The 18804-nt window shown below is 43.6% G+C and overlaps 1 protein-coding gene across 4 annotated transcripts in view; it reads left to right on the top strand.

Annotated features, from left to right (window-relative positions):
• The window catches only part of ANKS1A (ankyrin repeat and sterile alpha motif domain containing 1A), a 167165-nt gene that overhangs the window by 58007 nt on the left and 90354 nt on the right, over positions 1-18804 (top strand). For 2 of the 4 annotated variants that reach the window (XM_052647515.1, XM_052647514.1), the window contains exons 2-4: positions 11200-11280; positions 13367-13523; positions 15937-15999. In XM_052647515.1, the coding sequence (XP_052503475.1) occupies positions 11200-11280; positions 13367-13523; positions 15937-15999 (301 nt within the window). Of the gene's footprint in view, positions 1-1606; positions 1637-11199; positions 11281-13366; positions 13524-15936; positions 16000-18804 lie in introns of those variants that run through there. The other 2 variants (XM_052647517.1, XM_052647516.1) reach the window with 2 other exon arrangements.

The raw sequence follows: 18804 nt of genomic DNA, 5'->3' as shown, positions 1-18804 counted from the left end.
GTTTCTATGATCTAAAGTAATTTACCATCGCTGTCTTGGAAGAGGTGGGCCCCTCGTGCCTTTATGTGTAGAGTTCTCTTACTCCTGGAGCTCCCCGTGTGCCCGGTGTGGTGCTTTCTTGGCAGTGAGGATATGGTGGTAAGCATAACATACTCCAGTCTGCCCGGAAGTTGCTTGGGTTCTAGTAAGAAAGGCAGTCAAATAGGGACAAACATAGAGCTCTGAGCTGAGCTCACTGTCATCAAGGCAGAGTACAAGGAGCTCTACAAGTAGCTCATGAAGAATCCTGCTTGGCTGAGGGAAAAAAAGGAGGAGTTCCTTGAGAACTTTGCTCAGTGCTGCAGAGGTGCTGAAGAGGCAGGATGGACTAGGGGCTTGGGGAGGAACAAGGTGGGGGCATGGTCTTCTAGGAGGCATCTGCCCTTAAAAGGTCACCTTGGCTGCAGTGTGATCACATACCTTTCTCCCTGGTTGCAAAGCCTTTTCATCCTTTTTGCTTGAGAACTGATGCCATTCATCTAGTGGTCCCTGTGCTCCCTTAGCATCCGCACAGTTCTTCTATAGCATGAACTACATTGCATTTTGGCTTCCGTCATAGCCCAATTGGGAAAGAATCTGCCTGCAATGCAGGAGACCCTGGTTCAATTCCTGGGTCAGGAAGATCTGCTGGAGAAGGGCTAGGCTACCCACTCCAGTATTGTTAGGCTTCCCTCGTGGCTCAGCTGGTAAACAATCTGCCTGCAATGCGGGAGACCTGGATTTGAACCCTGGGTTGTGACGATCCCCTGGAGAAGGGGAAGGCTTACCCACTTCAGTATTCTGGCCTGGAGAATTCCATGGACTGTATAGTCCATGGAGTTGCAAAGAGTCTGAGACGACTGAGTGACTTTCACTTTAGGTTTAACATTGCATTATAATTTTTTTGTTTCTGCGCCTTTGAGGTTCTTTAGGGCAGTGGCTTGGTCTTGTTTATTATAAGGCACCTAGAATAGCACAGCAGCTTTCCCCTTCTTTCCCCCTTCCCACAAATATTTGCATATTTCCTGTGTGCTTGCTGCTTGGGAATGGGGCACAGTCTCTACTGTCGTAGAGGATGCAGTGCGGTGGGAATCAGGATTTTGAACTCTGGAGACCATTCTCATGCAGTTCAGCACTTCTGTGCCTTTCTTGCAATTGTGGAACAGAAATGGAATGCTTAAGTGTTAAGAAGCCAGGCTAAAGTAAACTGAATCAAAGAAAAATTAAGGGCCCCCAAAGTAATTGCATAAATGGTAAGGGAAATATGGCTTGTAAAAAAGTGATTATATTTGCATTATTCCTCATGACTTCGTCGTGGTCAGAGCGGAGCGCTCCCACAGTGGTGCTCACGCCCACAGCCATGCAGAGACTGTGCTTCCTCCTGCCTCCATTCCCATTCCCCCTTCTGGGTACAGTGACTGAACCCAGCAGTTACTGGAGTGAATGTATAAGGTTTCTAACAGCCCTTGCTCTCCAGAAACTTGCCGGTGTGTGTGTGGTGTGGTGTGGCTTGTGCTCAGTTAACTCACTAGAAACAGGAGACTGTTGTCCTTGGCAGGAGAGGGGAGAGCTCCTTGCTGGCATTGTGGAACAAGAAGAACGTCCTTCCAAGTTGTTTGTGAGTTGTATCACCTGTAAGTTTAAAATGGGGCATTGCCTTTCCACTGTGTTTCTCTCTCGCAAGGGAATAAACCCTTCAAAGTCACTGCCTTTCGTCACACATTTGGAACACAAAACACGGCCACAAAAGCCAAGGTGACCAGAAATACACATTCCACCGCTGACAAGGACTTGTTCACCCTGGCATGTGGTGTCAGAATCGTTTCTGCACCATCCTCAACAGGGGGCCGTTTATGCCCACTTGAGTTCTTTTTTGGGAAAGCAGCCGCTTCCAGCTCTTGGCTCTGACTTTCAGGTGTTTCCTCTGTATTTTTGATTACTATGCTTTTGCTGTTTTCTTGATTTTAAAATTTTAGAATTTTTATCTGTCTTTGTTAAGGAAGAGCAGGGTTTAGCTTTCTTTCACTCACTAGGTCTGCTGCCTCCCCGTTCATCCTCAGATATATGACAATTTTTAGTTACATCAGTATCTAATGTTTATATTATTATGGCTATTAGTATTATTCACCTGCCAAAGCAATTAGTATATTACAATCCTCTCTCTCTCTTTTTTTTTTCTTGTATTACCTGTCTTGGTGGTTTTCTGAGTTTCCTATATCTAGCTCACTTTTTTTTTTTTTTTTAGTAAGATCTAGTAGGCATTTATAAAACATTCCATATAACTCTGGCAGAATACATATTATTTTTTTCAATTGCCTGTAGAACATATACCAAGATAGACCATATGCTAAGCTACATAAGACAAAAGTTGGTATCTGTTTTCTGATCACAGTGGAATCAAACTAGAAATCAGTAACATTAGACAACAGGGACGGAGAAGGCGATGGCACCCCACTCCAGTACTCTTGCCTGGAAAACCCCATGGACGGAGGAGCCTGGTGGGCTGCAGTCCATGGGGTTGGGAAGAGTCAGACACGACTGAGCGACTTCACTTTCACTTTTCACTCTCATGCATTGGAGAAGCAAATGGCACCCCACTCCAGTGTTCTTGCCTGGAGAATCCCAGGGACGGGGGAGCCTGGTGGGCTGCCGTCTGTGGGGTCGCACAGAGTCGGACACGACTGAAGCGACTTAGCAGCAGCAGCAGCAGACAACAGGAAAATCTCCAAATGCTTAGAATCTAAACAACACACTTCTAAATAATCCATGAGTTAAGAAGTCTCAGGGAAATTAAAAAAATAACTGAACTAAATGAAAATGCCATCAAACTGTGTGGGATGCAGCCAGGGATGGGCTGAGAGGGAATTTTTTTAGAGCTTCTTATTTTTATATTGGGGTATAGCCGCTTAACAATGTTTTGATGATTTCTGGTGAACAGCGAAGGCATTCAACCATACTTATCCAGCTCACTCTTAATTCCTAAACTACAGCCGTAAATTTAAATCCCTAAATTCTCTTTTCCAAGTCCCAGGCAGACCCGTCAGCTGACCTCATCAGTTTCGGGTTCTCCTGCATCCCCAGAGCCCCGCGTCCTCCAGGATGGCTGGGAATTCCTGAGGCACACTCCACTCCATGCTTTATTCCCTTTGCCTTTGTTGTTGTTGTTGTTCAGCTTCCTGGATGCCTGTCTTCCTCTTTTATTTGGTAGTGCACATCCTCCAGTCACTTCCTGATAAAAGGGTGTGTGGGAGGTAAAATTTAAGACTCTGCATGTCTAAAAATATCTTCATTCTCTTTTTATACTTGACTGATTTTTTGTCTGCTATAGAATTCTAGGTTGGAAATCATTTCACTTTTGAATTTTGAAAGTACTGCTTTTTTGTCTTACAGCTTCCAGAAATGAAAGCCATAAGACTTTGTGAAAATCTTGAAATAGTTGAAAATTTGATGCACTCAATCCTTTGTATGCAAACTATTTTTTCTGTCTGGAAAGTATATTGTCTTTATCCCATGTCTTTAGAAATTTCATTGTGCCTTGCGGGGAACAGGTCTTTGTAAAAATTATTCTTTGTATTGAGTATAGGATGGACTATTTAAACTGGAAGTTCACATTCTTCAGTTCTAGGAAAATTTAAGTTATTTCTTTGATAATTTTCTCCTCTTTCTTTTCTCTGGAACTTTTGGTTCTCTAATTTTCTTATCTTTTCTCTGGAATTTCCCCATCTCTTCTTTTGGTTCCACTTTCTGCAAGATTTACACAGCTTTATCAAGTTCTTTGTTTATATTTATATTTCTACTATCATGTTTTTATTTTCCAAAAGCTTTACACTGATGTAATTTTTTCTAATCCTCTTCTTGTGTGATAATACGTTTTTTTGGTTGAGGTTTTATTTGGTTTCTTATTTCTGTTCCTTTGAGTCCCTTTATTTTGTTTTGTGTTCTCTCTTTTCATGTTTGCTTTCCTCAAATGTATCAGGATCCTTGGTTGTCATTTTTATTTAAGCTTCCTCGTAGCTCAGATAGTAAAGAATCTGCCTGCGATGCAGGAGACTTGGGTTTGATCCCTGGGTTGGGAAGGTCCCCTGGAGAAGGGCATGGCAACCCACTCCAGCATTCTTGCCTGGAGAATCCCATGGACAGAGGAGCCTGGTGGGCTACAATCCGTGGGTCACAAAGAGTTGGACACGACTGAGCATCTGAGCTCTCCTGCCGGGCTGCAGAAATGACAGTCTTCTGGCTGCCCTGGATGTGACTGGGGACCTGGTGGCCTGTCGCTGCCTTGTATAGAGTTTGTATCGGGTCCTTGTTTCCAGCTCCTCCTCATCCCTGGGCTCCTGTGCCACCAGGGGCCCCTAATCCCTGAGTTCCCTGATCAGTTGGCCTCTCCTCTGGCTGCAGGGATTCATTCTTTCAGCTTTGCTAATTTCTCTACTTTTCATCTTCTAAAAACACCGCCATTTTATGTTCACTGTTATTTTTCTCCTATTCTTTTTGTTTTTACCCTCATTTTAATGAGGATTGAGCAGAAATAAAAATACACATTCATTGTTTCCCAGTTAACTAAAATTGTTTGGGTTTTTTTTGTATGATTGTTTCATGTCTGTAAGTTTTGTTTTTCTCCAGAGATCACCAGCTTCTCTTACAATGAGAGTGGCTTCCTTTTTCTCTCTCCTTTCAACAGTTAAGTATGTGGAAAGCATTTTAGTAAGGATGTGTCAAATTCATTTGAGTGAGATGAAGTTTTTGTTTCCTTGTGTTGGAGAACTACCAGTCCTTTCTGAGGTTCAGAGATAAGTTTGCCTTTGCAAGGATGACCAAAAGAGGGAAACAGCGAACGCCTTTGGCAGAAAAAGACTGATGAGACAAACTCCTGTTTAGACCTTAATGATTTAATGAGGACCCGATGGAGAGCTGCCGAGAGCCTCTCTTCCCCGTCAAGTTCATTGCCATTGCTTCCTCTTCAAAGAACCGGTGATGGAGCAGGCCCTGTCCTGCCTTTGTGCTCAGAGAGTCTTTCACTTCCTGAGAACTAATGCAGAGGAGACACATCATGGTCCAAGTTGTTTTGTCTCAACCGTCAAGGTCGAGAGCCTGAATAAACTGGAAGGAACACGCATTAGAAGTCAGACATGGGATTTTCTTTCCATTCCACGTTAATTAGCTGTATGACAATCAGTAAGGCATTTGGATTTCAGTTTTCTTACCTCTAAGATGGAAATAATGTGCTGATACTTTCCTATACCATAATATGGTTGTAAGGTTGAACAAGGTCTTGTCAGCATTTAAGTGTCGTCATTTAAACTAATCATGTAACCATAGCATTTCATACCGTCATGTGCTGTGCTGTGCCTGTCTCTCAGTCATGTCCGGCTCTTTGCGATCCCGTGAACCATAGCCCACCAGGCTCCTCTGTCCATGGGGATTCTCCAGGCAAGAACACTGGAGTGGGTTGCCGTGCCCTCCTCCAGAGGATCTTCCCGACCCAGGGATCGAACCCAGGTCTCCCACATTGCACACAGATTCTTCTCATCTGAGCCACTAGGTAAGCCCAAGAATACTGGAGTGGGTAGCCTAGACCATCATATCTACCTACTGACTGAGTAGACATCTACACATGGGCGTCAAATTCATTTCAGCCTCAACTAACCCAAAACAAAACTCCCTGTGCCTGCCCCCCAACACACACCGTCACAATCACAAAACAAATCAACACTACCTTTCCTCCTTAATTTACCCTCTTATTAGCCACTGAATTGTTTACTCCCTCTCCCCATTTAGTCACCAGATCCTGTCTTTTCTATTGAATCTATTCTTTTTTCTCCACCTTCCCTACCACACCCTTTGTTCAGGTCCTCACTTCGTGCCCAAATCGCTAACTTGGAAGTTAGTCTGGTCTCCATCATCTCTGCAAATGCTTAGCATAATGATTTTCCCCCAATTGTGATGTATTTCAGACCGTCACAACAGTATGGTGAATAACAGATTTAATAGGTTCCCATCTAGGTTACTTCCCAGCTGTCAACAGAAAGATTTTTCTAAAATACACATCTGATCATTCCCTGCTTGAAAATTTCCAGTGGCACATAGGAGCCTTCATGACTTGGCTCTGCCTACCCGTCCTGTGCACACATTCACTATCATGCTCCAGCCACTCAAAAGAACTGGTAATTGCCTTTGCCCCAGTTTGCTGGGACTAATAAGGAGACCTTGAATTTGAGTTTCCTCTCTTTTTTTGAGTATAGTTGCTTTCAAATGTGTTAGTTTCTACTGTACAGCAAAGTGAATCAGTTGTGTGTGTGTGTCCCCTCTTTTGGATTTCCTTTCCATTTAGATCACCACAGAGCATTGAGTAGAGTACCTGATGGCTGTTTGCTCTTTGCTCCTTCTGCCAGGCTGATTGTCTCAGCTTTAAAGGCTCAGCTCAAATGTCTTCCTTTTCTGCAGGGCCCCCCATATTCCTGTTTCCCCATCAGCTACGCTTTGCATACTTTCCAGAATGTCAGGCACTGTGCCGTCATTTCTTTACTTGTGTGACTTCCTCACTCTCCTCCAGGGTGGAGACCATGTAGCACTCCGGCCTATGCCAGGGGGGGCCTGAACGCACACTCAGTTGAACTGGATTGGACCCTGCCGGCCCATTGAGATACCATTACTTGACTCTGTAAAGTAAGCACTTAGGTGACTGGACCACATGAAGCAGGCTTGCTGCCAGCAAGGAGCCACTCAACGGGGCACCATTTGATCCTGATCCCACAGAGTAGTCACAGATGAAGGGAGTCTGGCCCCTTTGGGTTCAACTTATAGTTTTTCTGTCTCTGTTTTATGTAAAAACATCTCAAATGCAGTATTTTTACCTGTCCCATCAAGAGATTATGGCCATTTTTAATGGATATGAAGTAGCGGGTTTGTTATGTTGCATGGAGATCATGTCACGCTGGGGTCGCAGGTTAGGAAAAACCAAATGTTAGAAGTTGCAAACTGGTGGCCCTTGGGCAGTGCTTGTACACTGCTGTGCTCTCAGAAACATGAAGGATTCCCTTAAAGGGCTTAAAATATGTAGCATGGCGGCACAGCGTAAAGAATTTTCCCTGTGGTTTAGGTCAAGTCTAATGAATGTTGTGACTGCGCACATCCGTTTAGGAATCTCCTGCACCGTTTTTAGGCTTTTGTTCTTGTTTTTTCCTTGGTTCTCTTGGTGCGTTGTGTTCTGCCCTCGTCTGTTAGTGAGTGGCCCTTTGGTACTGCTTTAGAAAAACCTAATAGAACAGCTGCAATAGAGAGGAAGACCTAGATTGTAAATAGCTCTTTTCTTGGGCTTCCAAAAAGGAAGAAACATGGGTGGAGGGGGATGTTACTACCATCCTGTCTGAAGCTAAGATTCCAAACAGAGAGCTGACAGTTCTCCATTTTCATTTGGGTTTTATTTAATATATTTCCCATTCCTTCAAATTTCTAGATAGGCATTTAGAGGAAATGCTTAGAGAAAAAGGAGGGGGAAAGGTCTTACCAAGTTGGGAAAGCTGCAGCTTCTTGCAGGAAATTCCTTATCTCTCTGCCTTGTCTTTTCTCATTGTTTTGAGATAGTTTTAGTGCTGGAATGGGCTATCCAGACTTAACCACCTCTAAACCAGAGACGTGGAGGGAAAAGTTAGAAAATGACAGAGGAATTGCTCAGTTCTGCCTTGTCATTAAAAGCAAGGGCCATTTAAATGTCAGGGGTTTCTGTTCTGTTTTTTGGGGTTTTTTTGGCTGCACTGGGTCTTAGTTTCAGGATGTGGACGGTGCATGGGCTTAGTTGCCCCTGTGGCATGTGGGATCTTAGTTCCCTGACCAGGGATTGAACCCACCTCCCCTGCGTTGGAAGGCGGATTCTTAACCATTGGACCACCAGGGAGGTCCCTAAACCTTAGTTTTAAGGTTACTTTGGGACCTGAATTGAGAAAGTTGAAAAAGTAGCAGCTTCCTAATCTGATACCCCGAGCCAACAGATCTGACGTCCCAGCTGCTCTAACCCATGTGAGGGTTTCCTCTTTCCCAGCTCCTCGTATTTATCCCAGTCGCCTTGCTGTTGTGTGCAGCGTTGTGTGACTACATCTTCACTCCATCCTGCCGTCCGCTTGGATCACGACAAAAGTCCCCGTTGGCCAAAGACCAAGAGCGCCTTAAATGAGAGTTTTGGATCAGCCACTGACTTGGCATATAATTTGGGGCAAATTGTTTTTGGATTTCAGTGTCACCCGTTTTGTAATAGAAAAATGATGATGTTTTGTTTTGTGGGGCAAATTGACTCTAAATATGAAGCCTACCTCCTAAATTTTCTAGATCTGTTTCACTTTCCAACATTCTATTCATTGTCAGGCATGGGTTTATAATTTTTGGTTTAGGAAATGAGATGTAAATGTGACAAAGAGATATAATTGCTTTTAGCTCTTTGTTTGGAAGATGCTATAGGAATCCAAGCTTAATGGAAGATGAGGACACCAGGAAGTCCCTCAAGTTCCTGACTTTGTCATGGGTTTCCTTAACTGACAGTGAACAAATAACTTAGCTGTCAGAGTACACATGTCCTCTCTTTTCACTTAAAATTTATCTTGAGCTTTTAAGCCAAATACCTATATGCTTATGAAAGTGACTCGCGTCACACATATACAACCACTTATTGTTACTGTTTTGATTTTTTGCTCTTCTTTTGCCTGTACGTGGCTTCCTTCCCAGCATTTAAAAATATTGTAAAAAGACCACTCTGTGAATGCCTTCTCATCACAGTGTTCTGAATAGTGTGCAGAATGAAGAGCAGAACCTGAAAGTCCTCCTTCACGCGCTGCAGTGCCTCCCCACCCTACTTCCTTGCCCATAGGCGAGCGTCCGTGCTCGGCGGACACTCTCTGCATTGCCGTGTGTGTGTGTGTGTGTGTGTGTGTGTGTGTGTGTGTGTGTATCTGTGTAAAATGAGGCCTCATCTTTTATATATTATACAATGACTTCTTTTTTTCACTTCACAGTTACACAGTGCCTCTTACAAAATCTTTCCTTGTCAGGACACATAGTCCAACTTGTTTTCTTGTCTTTCCTTTGTTGTTGTTAACTGTTGAGTAATAATTTATTTTCTGGGTGTGCCTGATGTCTAACTGCCCGTCCATAGGTGGCCGTTAGGTCTGCAGTTCTTACTCTGCAGTGAAGCAGGCCTGCACAAGGATGTGTCTTTGCGCACGTGTACAAGCGTTTCTGTTGGATAGTTGCCTGGAAGTGGAGATGCTGGCCCAGAGTGAATGCCTATTTTTGGTTTTGGTGGATGCTGCCAAATTGTATTCCCAGAGGAATTCACCAGTCTAAACTCATACCAGTTGAGTTTAAGAGTTTGTCTCCCTGATCTTTACAAGCGTTTTACAATGTCTTTATTTTTGCCAGGCTGATAGGCAAAGAGAAGTATGTGGTTATTTTAGTTTGCATTCTTCTACACTGCGTCTCTGTAGATCTAGGCTTTCCGATTCAACCCCTCAGTGTTGCCAGTGACTGGATAACTTTTTTTTTTAAGTTTTCTTGGGTTGAATCTATCTATTTTATGTCTATCAGTTATCTGTGGTATAGGGTAGAAATTGTTTCACTTCACACAGCTTTAGATAGGAGATGGAGTGAGCTTGTGTACCCAATCCACTCTCCTGATAAATCTCTCACATATATTTTTCCTCTATAGTATTTACAGTGTTGTTTCTTCTTTTCTCCTTAGCATTATATTGTATACTCTGTTCTGTCTTACTAGATAGCAGTATAAATGGTACTTAATTCTTTCTGTCTACACCTTAATTATTATAATTATTTCTCTATTGATGGACTTTTGGACTATTTCTAATATTTTATTGCTATAAATAATGCTGCTTCCAGCATCTGCGTGTCAAGTCTCTGGGCCCAGATGGTTTTACTGGTGATTCTTTATCTTTTTAGTGCTCTATGTCAGTGATTCCTGAATATAGAAATAGGTAGATAGCTGCCCAGGTGATCTGTGACTTAAATCTAACACTGATATACCCAATAATGAGAGCACAAAAAATCAAAACCTTTAGACCAGCTTCACTTATGAATGCAGATGTGAAAATCCTAATCCTAAGTAAAATGCTCTCAAGTAGAATTCATTGACATGACCCTAATGGATAAGTGCCAAATAAGGTTTATTTCAGGAATGAAAGAATGATTCGGTATTAAGGAAGCTATTGATAACATTTTAGTTGGTTCATTGTGAAAAACTATGATTTTATCCATAGAGGTAAAAACATTTAAACAGTATTTCTAATACATTTTTAAAAGAAAAAAAAAAGATACTTCCTTCACATGTTATGGAGTGTCTACCTCAGGTCAGCTGTCAACAACATTAGAGGCGTTCTCATCAAAAGCAAGGACAAAACAAGGCTGCCCTCTACTACTTAATATTAGAAGTTCTGGCCAATGTAGTAAAGTATGAAACAGTCATAATTAAGACTTCAAGGATTAAATGAGGTGACATTTCAACCTTTTTAGTATGGTAGTTTGGATTCAAATAAGGTGCTCATTGTAGATTCTGTTGTTATTCTTTTTATTATCAATAAGACATATTCACAAAGGAAAGGCAAAATTGTCCCTTGCATCTTAACACATGTATCCGGGTGCTCTTATGAACATGGGTTCTTTGATTTTGGTCCTTGTTGTCGAATGATCCTGATAATCTGTCTAGTCTATGCTGAGGTCTCTCCAGCCTTCAGTCACCAGCCTTAGAGGTGAGTGCCCAGTACCTATAACTGACTAGTGGTTTGATTCAGTGATATTTTTGATGACCTTTCAAAGAGACCATTTCTTACAAGCCTGACAGTTTTCGGAGGCACAAGTCCCAGACTGAGTGAATAAAGAAGTTACCAGTGAGGAAGGACACAGGAAAACAGCTCTGAAATGATGATAGTGTTGTCTTGACACTTGACTCCTTGTTCAGGAAGCCACTGGTGTACCCTCAGTGCTGTGTGTTTCTGTGGGACACACGCTGTGTGTTTCGTGGGACATACGCTGTGTGTTTCTGTGGGCATGGCTGCCATCCTGTATCGGGAGTCATATGGAAGTGACCTGTTGGGTTAAACACCACACAGGATTTTTTTCCCAAGCAGCTAGCTGTCGCCAGATTTGGTTTGTGACTTCAGTCTTTTTTTTTTTTCCTTATAGCATTTGGAGAGGGCCAAATGTGAACTGTGTTGACAGCACTGGGTATACACCTCTGCACCATGCTGCTTTGAATGGCCATAAGTAAGTATTAATGTGCTATATTCCTGCCCCACTCTTTAGAACTCAGGCCTCAGGTTGTCTTTTTTCCCTTCCTTTAAAGATGTACTAAGCAGGGATGCTGAAAAACAGAGAAAAACTAAATTTAGTCTGTCCACAATTCTTGAGTCTCTGTTTAGTGTATACTTTAAACCTCGTTCCCTAACCCTTGCTCCAAAATAACGTTAAAAGCTTCTTCTTTTCCCCTCTGAAATGGATCAGCGCCTTACAGTGATCTGAATAAGACACTCACATTCGGGGACGCTAGATCATAATGGGGCTGGATAACCTACCAGGTAACCAGCCTCTTTATAAGCTGAAAAGAGATCGAATGGTTGGGAGAATCTTTTTGTTTACTCCATCTTTCTGCTTGCCACTCTTGCCTCATAAAAGTAGCTTTGTACACAACAGGAACCATTCTTGAGGGAAAAATACACAAATAATATGGCCTATTTAATTCTCTTACGTATAGAGAAGTTATTTGGATTTGTTATGTGGGATTTGTGTGGAAGCCTTTCTGGAGGTGGGCTCTGGCGGCCTGAGGCGGGCCGGCCCTTCAGTGAAGGGGCAGGGGCAGGCCCCGGGCGGGGGGTGGTGGTGCAGGTGCAGTGGGTAGATTTGCTGGAAGGTGGAGCAGAGGAGAGGGCGCCGGCGGGAGTTTGAGGCCTAATATGAGAGAAGAGAAGCTGTAGAAGTTTAGTTTTTAGGAAAGACAGTTTATTGGGACCGTTCAGACTTTTCTGAGCAGGGAGCCGGGCCCTGGCACCTTGTGGTATTCCGTATCACTTTCGCAGTATCTGGCCCAGCCTAAGTGACTCCAGTGGGCTTCCCTGGTGGCTCAGTGGTAAAGATTCCTCCTGCCAATGCAGGAGACTTGGATTCGATCCCTGAATCGGAACATCCCCTAGAGGAGGAAATGGCAACCCACTCCTCTATTCTTGCCTGGGAAATCCCCTGGACAGAGAAGCCTCAGTGGCTGCAGTCCATAGAGTCACAAAAGAGTCAGACATTACTCAGTGACTAAACAATGACAACAACAAAATGACTCCAACATGCTTTTCTAAAGTGACCTGAAAGTCGCTCAGTTATGTCCTGCTCTTTGCGACCCCATGGACTATACAGTCTATGAAATTCTCCAGGCCAGAATACTGGAGTGGGTAGCCATTCCCTTCTCCAGGGGATCTTCCCAACCCAGGGATCAAACCGAGGTCTCCTGCATTGCAGGTGGATTCTTTACCGGCTGAGCTATCAGGGAAGGCCCTAAGATATGTTGAGTGTGATCATTTTCTGTAGTGCAGTCTTTTCTGTAACCATCTTAGACAAAGCTGACAGATAATCTGTAGAGACTCCCTCCCCCTTCAATAGTGGGGTAGCCGGAGTTAAAGTGGATCTTGGACTTAAATGACTGTAGCTTGTTAGCCAAGTTCACCTCCATATTCTGTTTTTATTTACAGTGGGGATTTTCTTGGACCTCATGTGCATGGGGATAATTATACATTTTTATCTGCCTAATTAGTGGTGTCACCAAGAAGGAAGCCAAGTCCTCCTTTCTGAATGTATCAAGTGATACCATACGTGTCTCCTGCTTGCAGAAGGTTTATGCTTATGTTTGCATAAGGTTAGGGTTTATGTTTGTAACCACTCTGTCTGCTCTGCCTGTCTTATTTCCAGCTCCCACCTCACCAAATGCTTTGAATAATGTGGTGAATAACGATATTTGTTTTGCATGACTACTTTTTATGTAAATTCTGTCCCTGAATGCTGTTTCAACATCACAAACAAGGAACCCAGACTTTTTCAAGATAATGGAAAATAAATGGATTATCTGGAAAATAGCTAAACCAGGAGGTGAAGAGTCAGTGGGGTGTGGTTCAAGATGACTCAGCCGCTTGTCGACAGCTATTCAAGTAGTCAGGGAATTCAAAGGAAAAATCAGGTGACAAGCTCAGGTAGAGATGGGAGCCAGGTGAGCTCCTCTCTATGAATGGGCTTCCTGCTACACAGACATGCAGAGCTGCTGGTAGGAAAGACTTGTGGGTTCTGCAACTCACAGTCGATTTTTGCCTTTTAGGGATGTGGTCGAGGTTCTTCTGAGGAACGACGCGCTGACCAACGTGGCTGACTCTAAAGGCTGTTATCCGCTGCACTTGGCAGCCTGGAAAGGAGACGCCCAGATAGTGCGGTTGCTCATCCATCAAGGGCCCTCACACACCAAAGTCAATGAACAGGTTGGAAGGAAGGGACGCTTTCTCCACGCAGCTCCAGCCAGACCTTGGCAGCCACCTCAGCCCCACAGCTCAGATCTAAGGGAACCAGCTCTTCCCTGGCCTAAGAGTAATTCCCCTCTTCCCAGGGCCACTCCTTTTAGTGAATCAGAGAGACCTTGTACCATGAAGGGTGTATTTCGTGTGCATTTGAGTTACGCACAGTTGAAATAGTGCTGTGAGCACAATGGTTGGAAACAGTGTACATCCTGCACAGCTGCCAGGGTCCATTTTACACTGGTGGGTCCTGCCATCAGCGTGGCAGTGCGGCTTGAGCTGCTAAACCAAAACACTCCAGCGTGCATCAGGACTCTGGAGACCATATTGTTTTGCATGCATCGGAACTCTCAGAAGTGGAGGAATGCATGCTGTTAGCTGAAAAGCGAACTCACAAAGACACATAAGTGGAGGCCAGAGGTGACACAGCGGAATGAAGACCATTTCAGTGGTGTCCTCTAATGTTCACTTAAGACTGACCATTTTTAAATTAACACGTGATGCAGTATTATTAACCAAAGTACAGATTTTATTTATTTTCCCAAGATTTTAAGCTAGTGTCCATTATTTGTCTTCATACCTTATTCAAGAGTCCATAGTGTATTTCATTACATGGAGTAGCTTCAGCTGCCGGCAACAAATGCTGGTAGATTTTCTTTTCATTCTTACTCTGTTAAAAATATTTTCTAATTTTTCTTCTTATGGCATCTTAGATACACCTATCATTTAAAAGTGGACATTTAATTTCCAAATACATGGGGTTTTTAAAGTAAAAACAAACAAAAAAACATTCTTTGACAAAGCAGAGAGTATTCTTTAAAAATAAAAAAGGCAGCTTTTGAGCAGAAACCCCATACACTGGCCATGGATTCAGGTGCCCTTAGACTGTACCTCCTCTTCTTTATATGTAGTCCTTTGGGAAAGTTATATTTGAATTATGAAGTTCTAGACCAGCCTCTCATGAACTGTAACTCCTTATAGTTTGGGTCTGAGATGGTGTTGATTTACAAGGAGAGGGCTTTCTCTCTATGACGAGCCATTCTCCTCTTTCTCTCTCTGCTCTGAACTGAAGTAGGTGCTTGAATGAGAGAGATGCTGCCCTTTCTCGATAAACTTAGGATTCTTTTCCTGATGACGTTGATGAGAGGAGGTTGTTCAGTAGCCTCTGGGATTGCTGCTGCTGCTGCTGCTAAGTCGTTTCAGTCGTGTCCGACTCTGTGCGACCCCAGAGACGGCAGCCCACCAGGCTCCCCCATCCCTGGGATTCTCCAGGCAAGAACACTGGAGTGGGTTGCCATTTCCTTCTCCAATGCATGAAAGCAAAAAGTGAAAGTAAAGTCGCTCAGTCGTGTCCGACTCTCAGCGACCCCATGGACTGCAACCTACCAGGCTCCTCCATCCATGGGATTTTCCAGGCAAGAGTACTGGAGTGGGTTGCCATGGCCTCTGGGATTAGATCAGGCTCATTCCTCAAAAAACCCAGGAAGCCGTTCTTGAAGTCCCTCCGGCAGCAGGACCATGTGCATTCTCAGTGAGCTGTTCAGAGCAGAGCGGGCTCTTGAATCACCGAGAGGTTCGAGAAGACTGCTGTGGTGCTCCCAGCCCTCTCCATTTGGAGAGAGAGTGTGTGTAGCTGTTTGTCAGCTTCCCTTCCCCCTGCAGGCTGTATTTTCTGGATAGGTGAGCAACAGACATTGCAGATTGTTGATGAGGATGTTTGCTTTGTAACATTAGGAAGGAACATCATTTCTTTAAGCCTGCCTCTTACCTAAATGCAGTTTTACTCCTCCTGGCTAACATGATGGTGATTGCTCTTACCTGGAGGAAGTATTTTAAAGAGGTTTGCTATTAACCAATATCCCTCAAAGTTGAAAAATCACACACTAAAGTCCTCTTCCTTGAAGAAATTTTCAGCCCCCATTCCTAATCCTGTCTTTGCTCACTTTTGCCTTGGAACACAGCTGCTTGGGTTTTTGAGCCACTGGAGTGTGCTGGCTTGTCCTGCTCACAGCCACCTCCCGCCTGGAGTGTCTGTTGATAGGTGGCACCCCGGCCCCTGTGCTTCGCATATCTGGCAGGCAGGTGGGTGGGGCAAGGGCTGGGCACAACCTCGAGCTCGAAGAAACTAATGTATCTAGGCAGTGGTTACAAGTACTTCACTGATTTATTAAAAACCATTAATGTTGCTCCCCTTGGAAGCTTGGGCAAGAGGGGTGATGACAGATGACCTGAAGGTTATCTTCTTCCGATAACTTCCTTTTGAGGCACCCAGAGGACAGATCCGAGTTGGTATAGTGTTGGGGCCCCTCAGGGCTGTGCATTGCATTGATGTATTTCATCCATTTTATCATCACATTTTCTTTTCCTCTCCTTTTTATAGAATGCTCTTGAGATCAAAGAACTCAAAAAGTACGGCCCCTTTGACCCTTATATCAATGCCAAGGTGTGTACTTTGCTGCCAGGATTTCTCTGCATCCTTTCTCCAAGCTGCACTTCCTGTTTGGTCCTCTCTAGCTTCCACTCTTGTCCGCTCAGACTCTTCTACATCATCCTGACGTTTGTCCGCTTCTGCCCATCTGCTTCTGGCTTGCCTGGGAATGGGAAAACACAGCTTCAGTGGGTTTTGTTTTTGTTTTGAAGACCCATACCAAATTCTGGAAAGGTTGGGTATTTTTTCTGGAATGTCTGAAAAGCTTCCAAGTGGCAGAAATGGGGAAATAGAAGGGACCATATATAGGCATAATTTACTACCATGATTTCTAAAATCATTTAAATTCAAAAAAGAAAAATGCAATTAAAAGACATCAGAAAATGATTTAATTGTACTTCCTAGATTAATTTTTTTAAGTTTGCTTTTTATGTTTCTTTTGATATGGAACCTGATTTTCCGTAGCTCGTGGTGAGGGTGTGGCAAAAGGGCATGGGTGACTGTTTCACCCTTAAAAGCTGCTGGTGTGGTTTCCCTCTCTTTCCTTTGAGTTTGCACCTGAATCTTTGCTTAAAGCTTCAGTCTCTTCTCCCGAGCCATAGCTTCTCTCTCTGCTTGGACACTCCCGGCTCTTAGAACAGCTCAGAAGTAGGAAATGAAGTTGCAAGGCCAAGCAGGGCACTGGCCTTGAGTCTCCCTCCCTGAGACTGGGACAGATAACAGGCTGATGCAGTGATGAACATCCAGCCGCGGGCCTCTGCTGCCTCTGGAGGCAGAGCTGGTGGATTGGGCGATGATGTTAGCCTCTCTTCTCTGCGCTCTCACCTGCTGTTTTTGACTCAAGTTTTTGTTCAGATGAGGTTTTTCATTTTGGCAACAGTCTGGAGTCTGGTTGAGTCGCTGCATTGTTCACATCAGCTCCCTTTCACTTGCTCTGAGTTCAGCAGCGGCTGGGAAGGGATACGTGAGGTCCTTCTGTGTGTTTCCAAATGCAAGGCAGATATTTCATGGTTTTCACTAAGAGACACTGATTTAGCAAATGAGTTCCCTATGGGCTGGACCGCAGCAGGCTCTATGGGAGATTGCCCTCAGCTTTTGGGCCCTAATGGTGGAGAAGCAGTTTGATTTGGGTTGGTGAAACATGGTAGCTTTTGTTCTTGCCCACACTTTCAATTCTGTTTTCTAATCTTCCAGAGGCGAGGGTACTCTGTCTTCTTTTTATTGGAGGTAGTGTGGCATAGTAGAAAACCCTCATTGATCAAGGTCTTTCTTTTCAAGTCAGATCCGAGTTTGAATTCTGTGGTGCCAACTTACTGGTGTTGACTTGAACAAGTTACTTTATTTCTCTGAGCTTTAGTTTCCTCTTCTGTAAAATGGGGTTTACGATCTAATTGGCTGTGTTATTGGAGTTCAGATAAGATCATGTACATGAAGTAAAAATATCTGATCAGTAGTAGTATTTGAGTTTCTGGTTTTAAGAGGTATACATCATGTGGCATTTCTGAAAGGCCATTTTGGAATTTGTTCTTTGTTACTGGTGGGGGACACTTAAGACAACATTGCTCCATTGGTCCGTTCAAGGTTTTGTTTTGCAGGGAGGCACCTTGAAGTGATTGGTTCCCACTTGGTGGTTGGTTAGTTAGCTTATAAAGCTCTGATTAAAGGGTAAAACTTTGGTTCTTAAAAGCAGATTTTCCTATCCCTTGATTTTGCACATATAAAAGGAACTTAGTCTAAATGGAATAAGAACTTCTCTCTTTGGAAATAGTCTTCCCTCAGTATTCATAAGGATGTTGGTCCTAGGACCCGTGAGGATACTGTACGCAAGTCCTTATAATAAGATGGTGCAGTGTTTGCATGTAACCTACTTCTGTCCTGTACACCTTAAATCCTCTCTAGATTACTTATAATACCTAACAGTACAACGTAATACGATAATATGCTAGATAAATAGTTGCCACATGGGGACTTTGCTAGCAATCCAGTGGCTAAGACTCTGCCTTTCCAATGCAAGGGGTGTGGGACAGTCCCTAGTTGGGGAGCAAAGATCCCATGTGCTGTGGGGTGTGGCTGAAAAAAGACTAGTTGCCATGTGGAAAATTAAAGTTTTGCTTCTTGGAACTTTCTGGACTCCTTCCCTGCCCTGAATATTTTTGACCCATGGTTGGTTGACTCCTCTGATGAAGAACTCGTGGATGGGAGGGCCAACTGTGTTACCTTTTGCCTCTACCCCACCCACCAACCCCTCAAAGGCCAAAAGATGTAAACTCCATTAAAGGATAAAGCTGTTTGGGTTGTGCTAGGAATGCAGACTCTTTTCAGGCTGATAAGATTCTCACCTCCCTAGGTTTTATTCCTGACTCAGTGGGTTTTTATTGACTTGGTGTGTCTAAGAATTGTTTTTGCTAAAGTACATTTGTATGCTGAGTCCTGTCAGGCACCTGTAGACACAAGAACTTGTAGATGCCCTTCCTGGGAGCAAAGGTAGTTTTCATGAGCTTTTATCTTCCTCTTCACTCTACAGAGCGTTTCCTGTTTTGGCAAGTCAACATAAACCAGTCCAAATGTATGTCATCCTTAGCAAAGGTGAAACTATTAAAATTGTTTACTTACTCCCTTTTAAGACAATTTTTACTTAGTCTAAATAGCATAAGATGAGCAATAGTCAAATTAATTTTATGGAAGATGTAGTTTTTTCCAGACACTTGAAAGTAATCCACAGTTTTAGAGCTGGAAGAGATTTGGACGTTCTCTAGACCAATGGTCTCCAGCAGTTCATCAGCTTGTCTGGCTGCATCAGAATCACCAGCAAGCTCTTAT

The sequence above is a fragment of the Budorcas taxicolor genome, chromosome 11 (assembly GCF_023091745.1).
Source record: "Budorcas taxicolor isolate Tak-1 chromosome 11, Takin1.1, whole genome shotgun sequence".
NCBI classification, from domain to species: Eukaryota; Metazoa; Chordata; class Mammalia; order Artiodactyla; family Bovidae; genus Budorcas; species Budorcas taxicolor.
The sequence above is the reverse complement of the archived record's forward strand: the minus strand, read 5'-3'. Positions and strand labels throughout refer to the sequence as shown.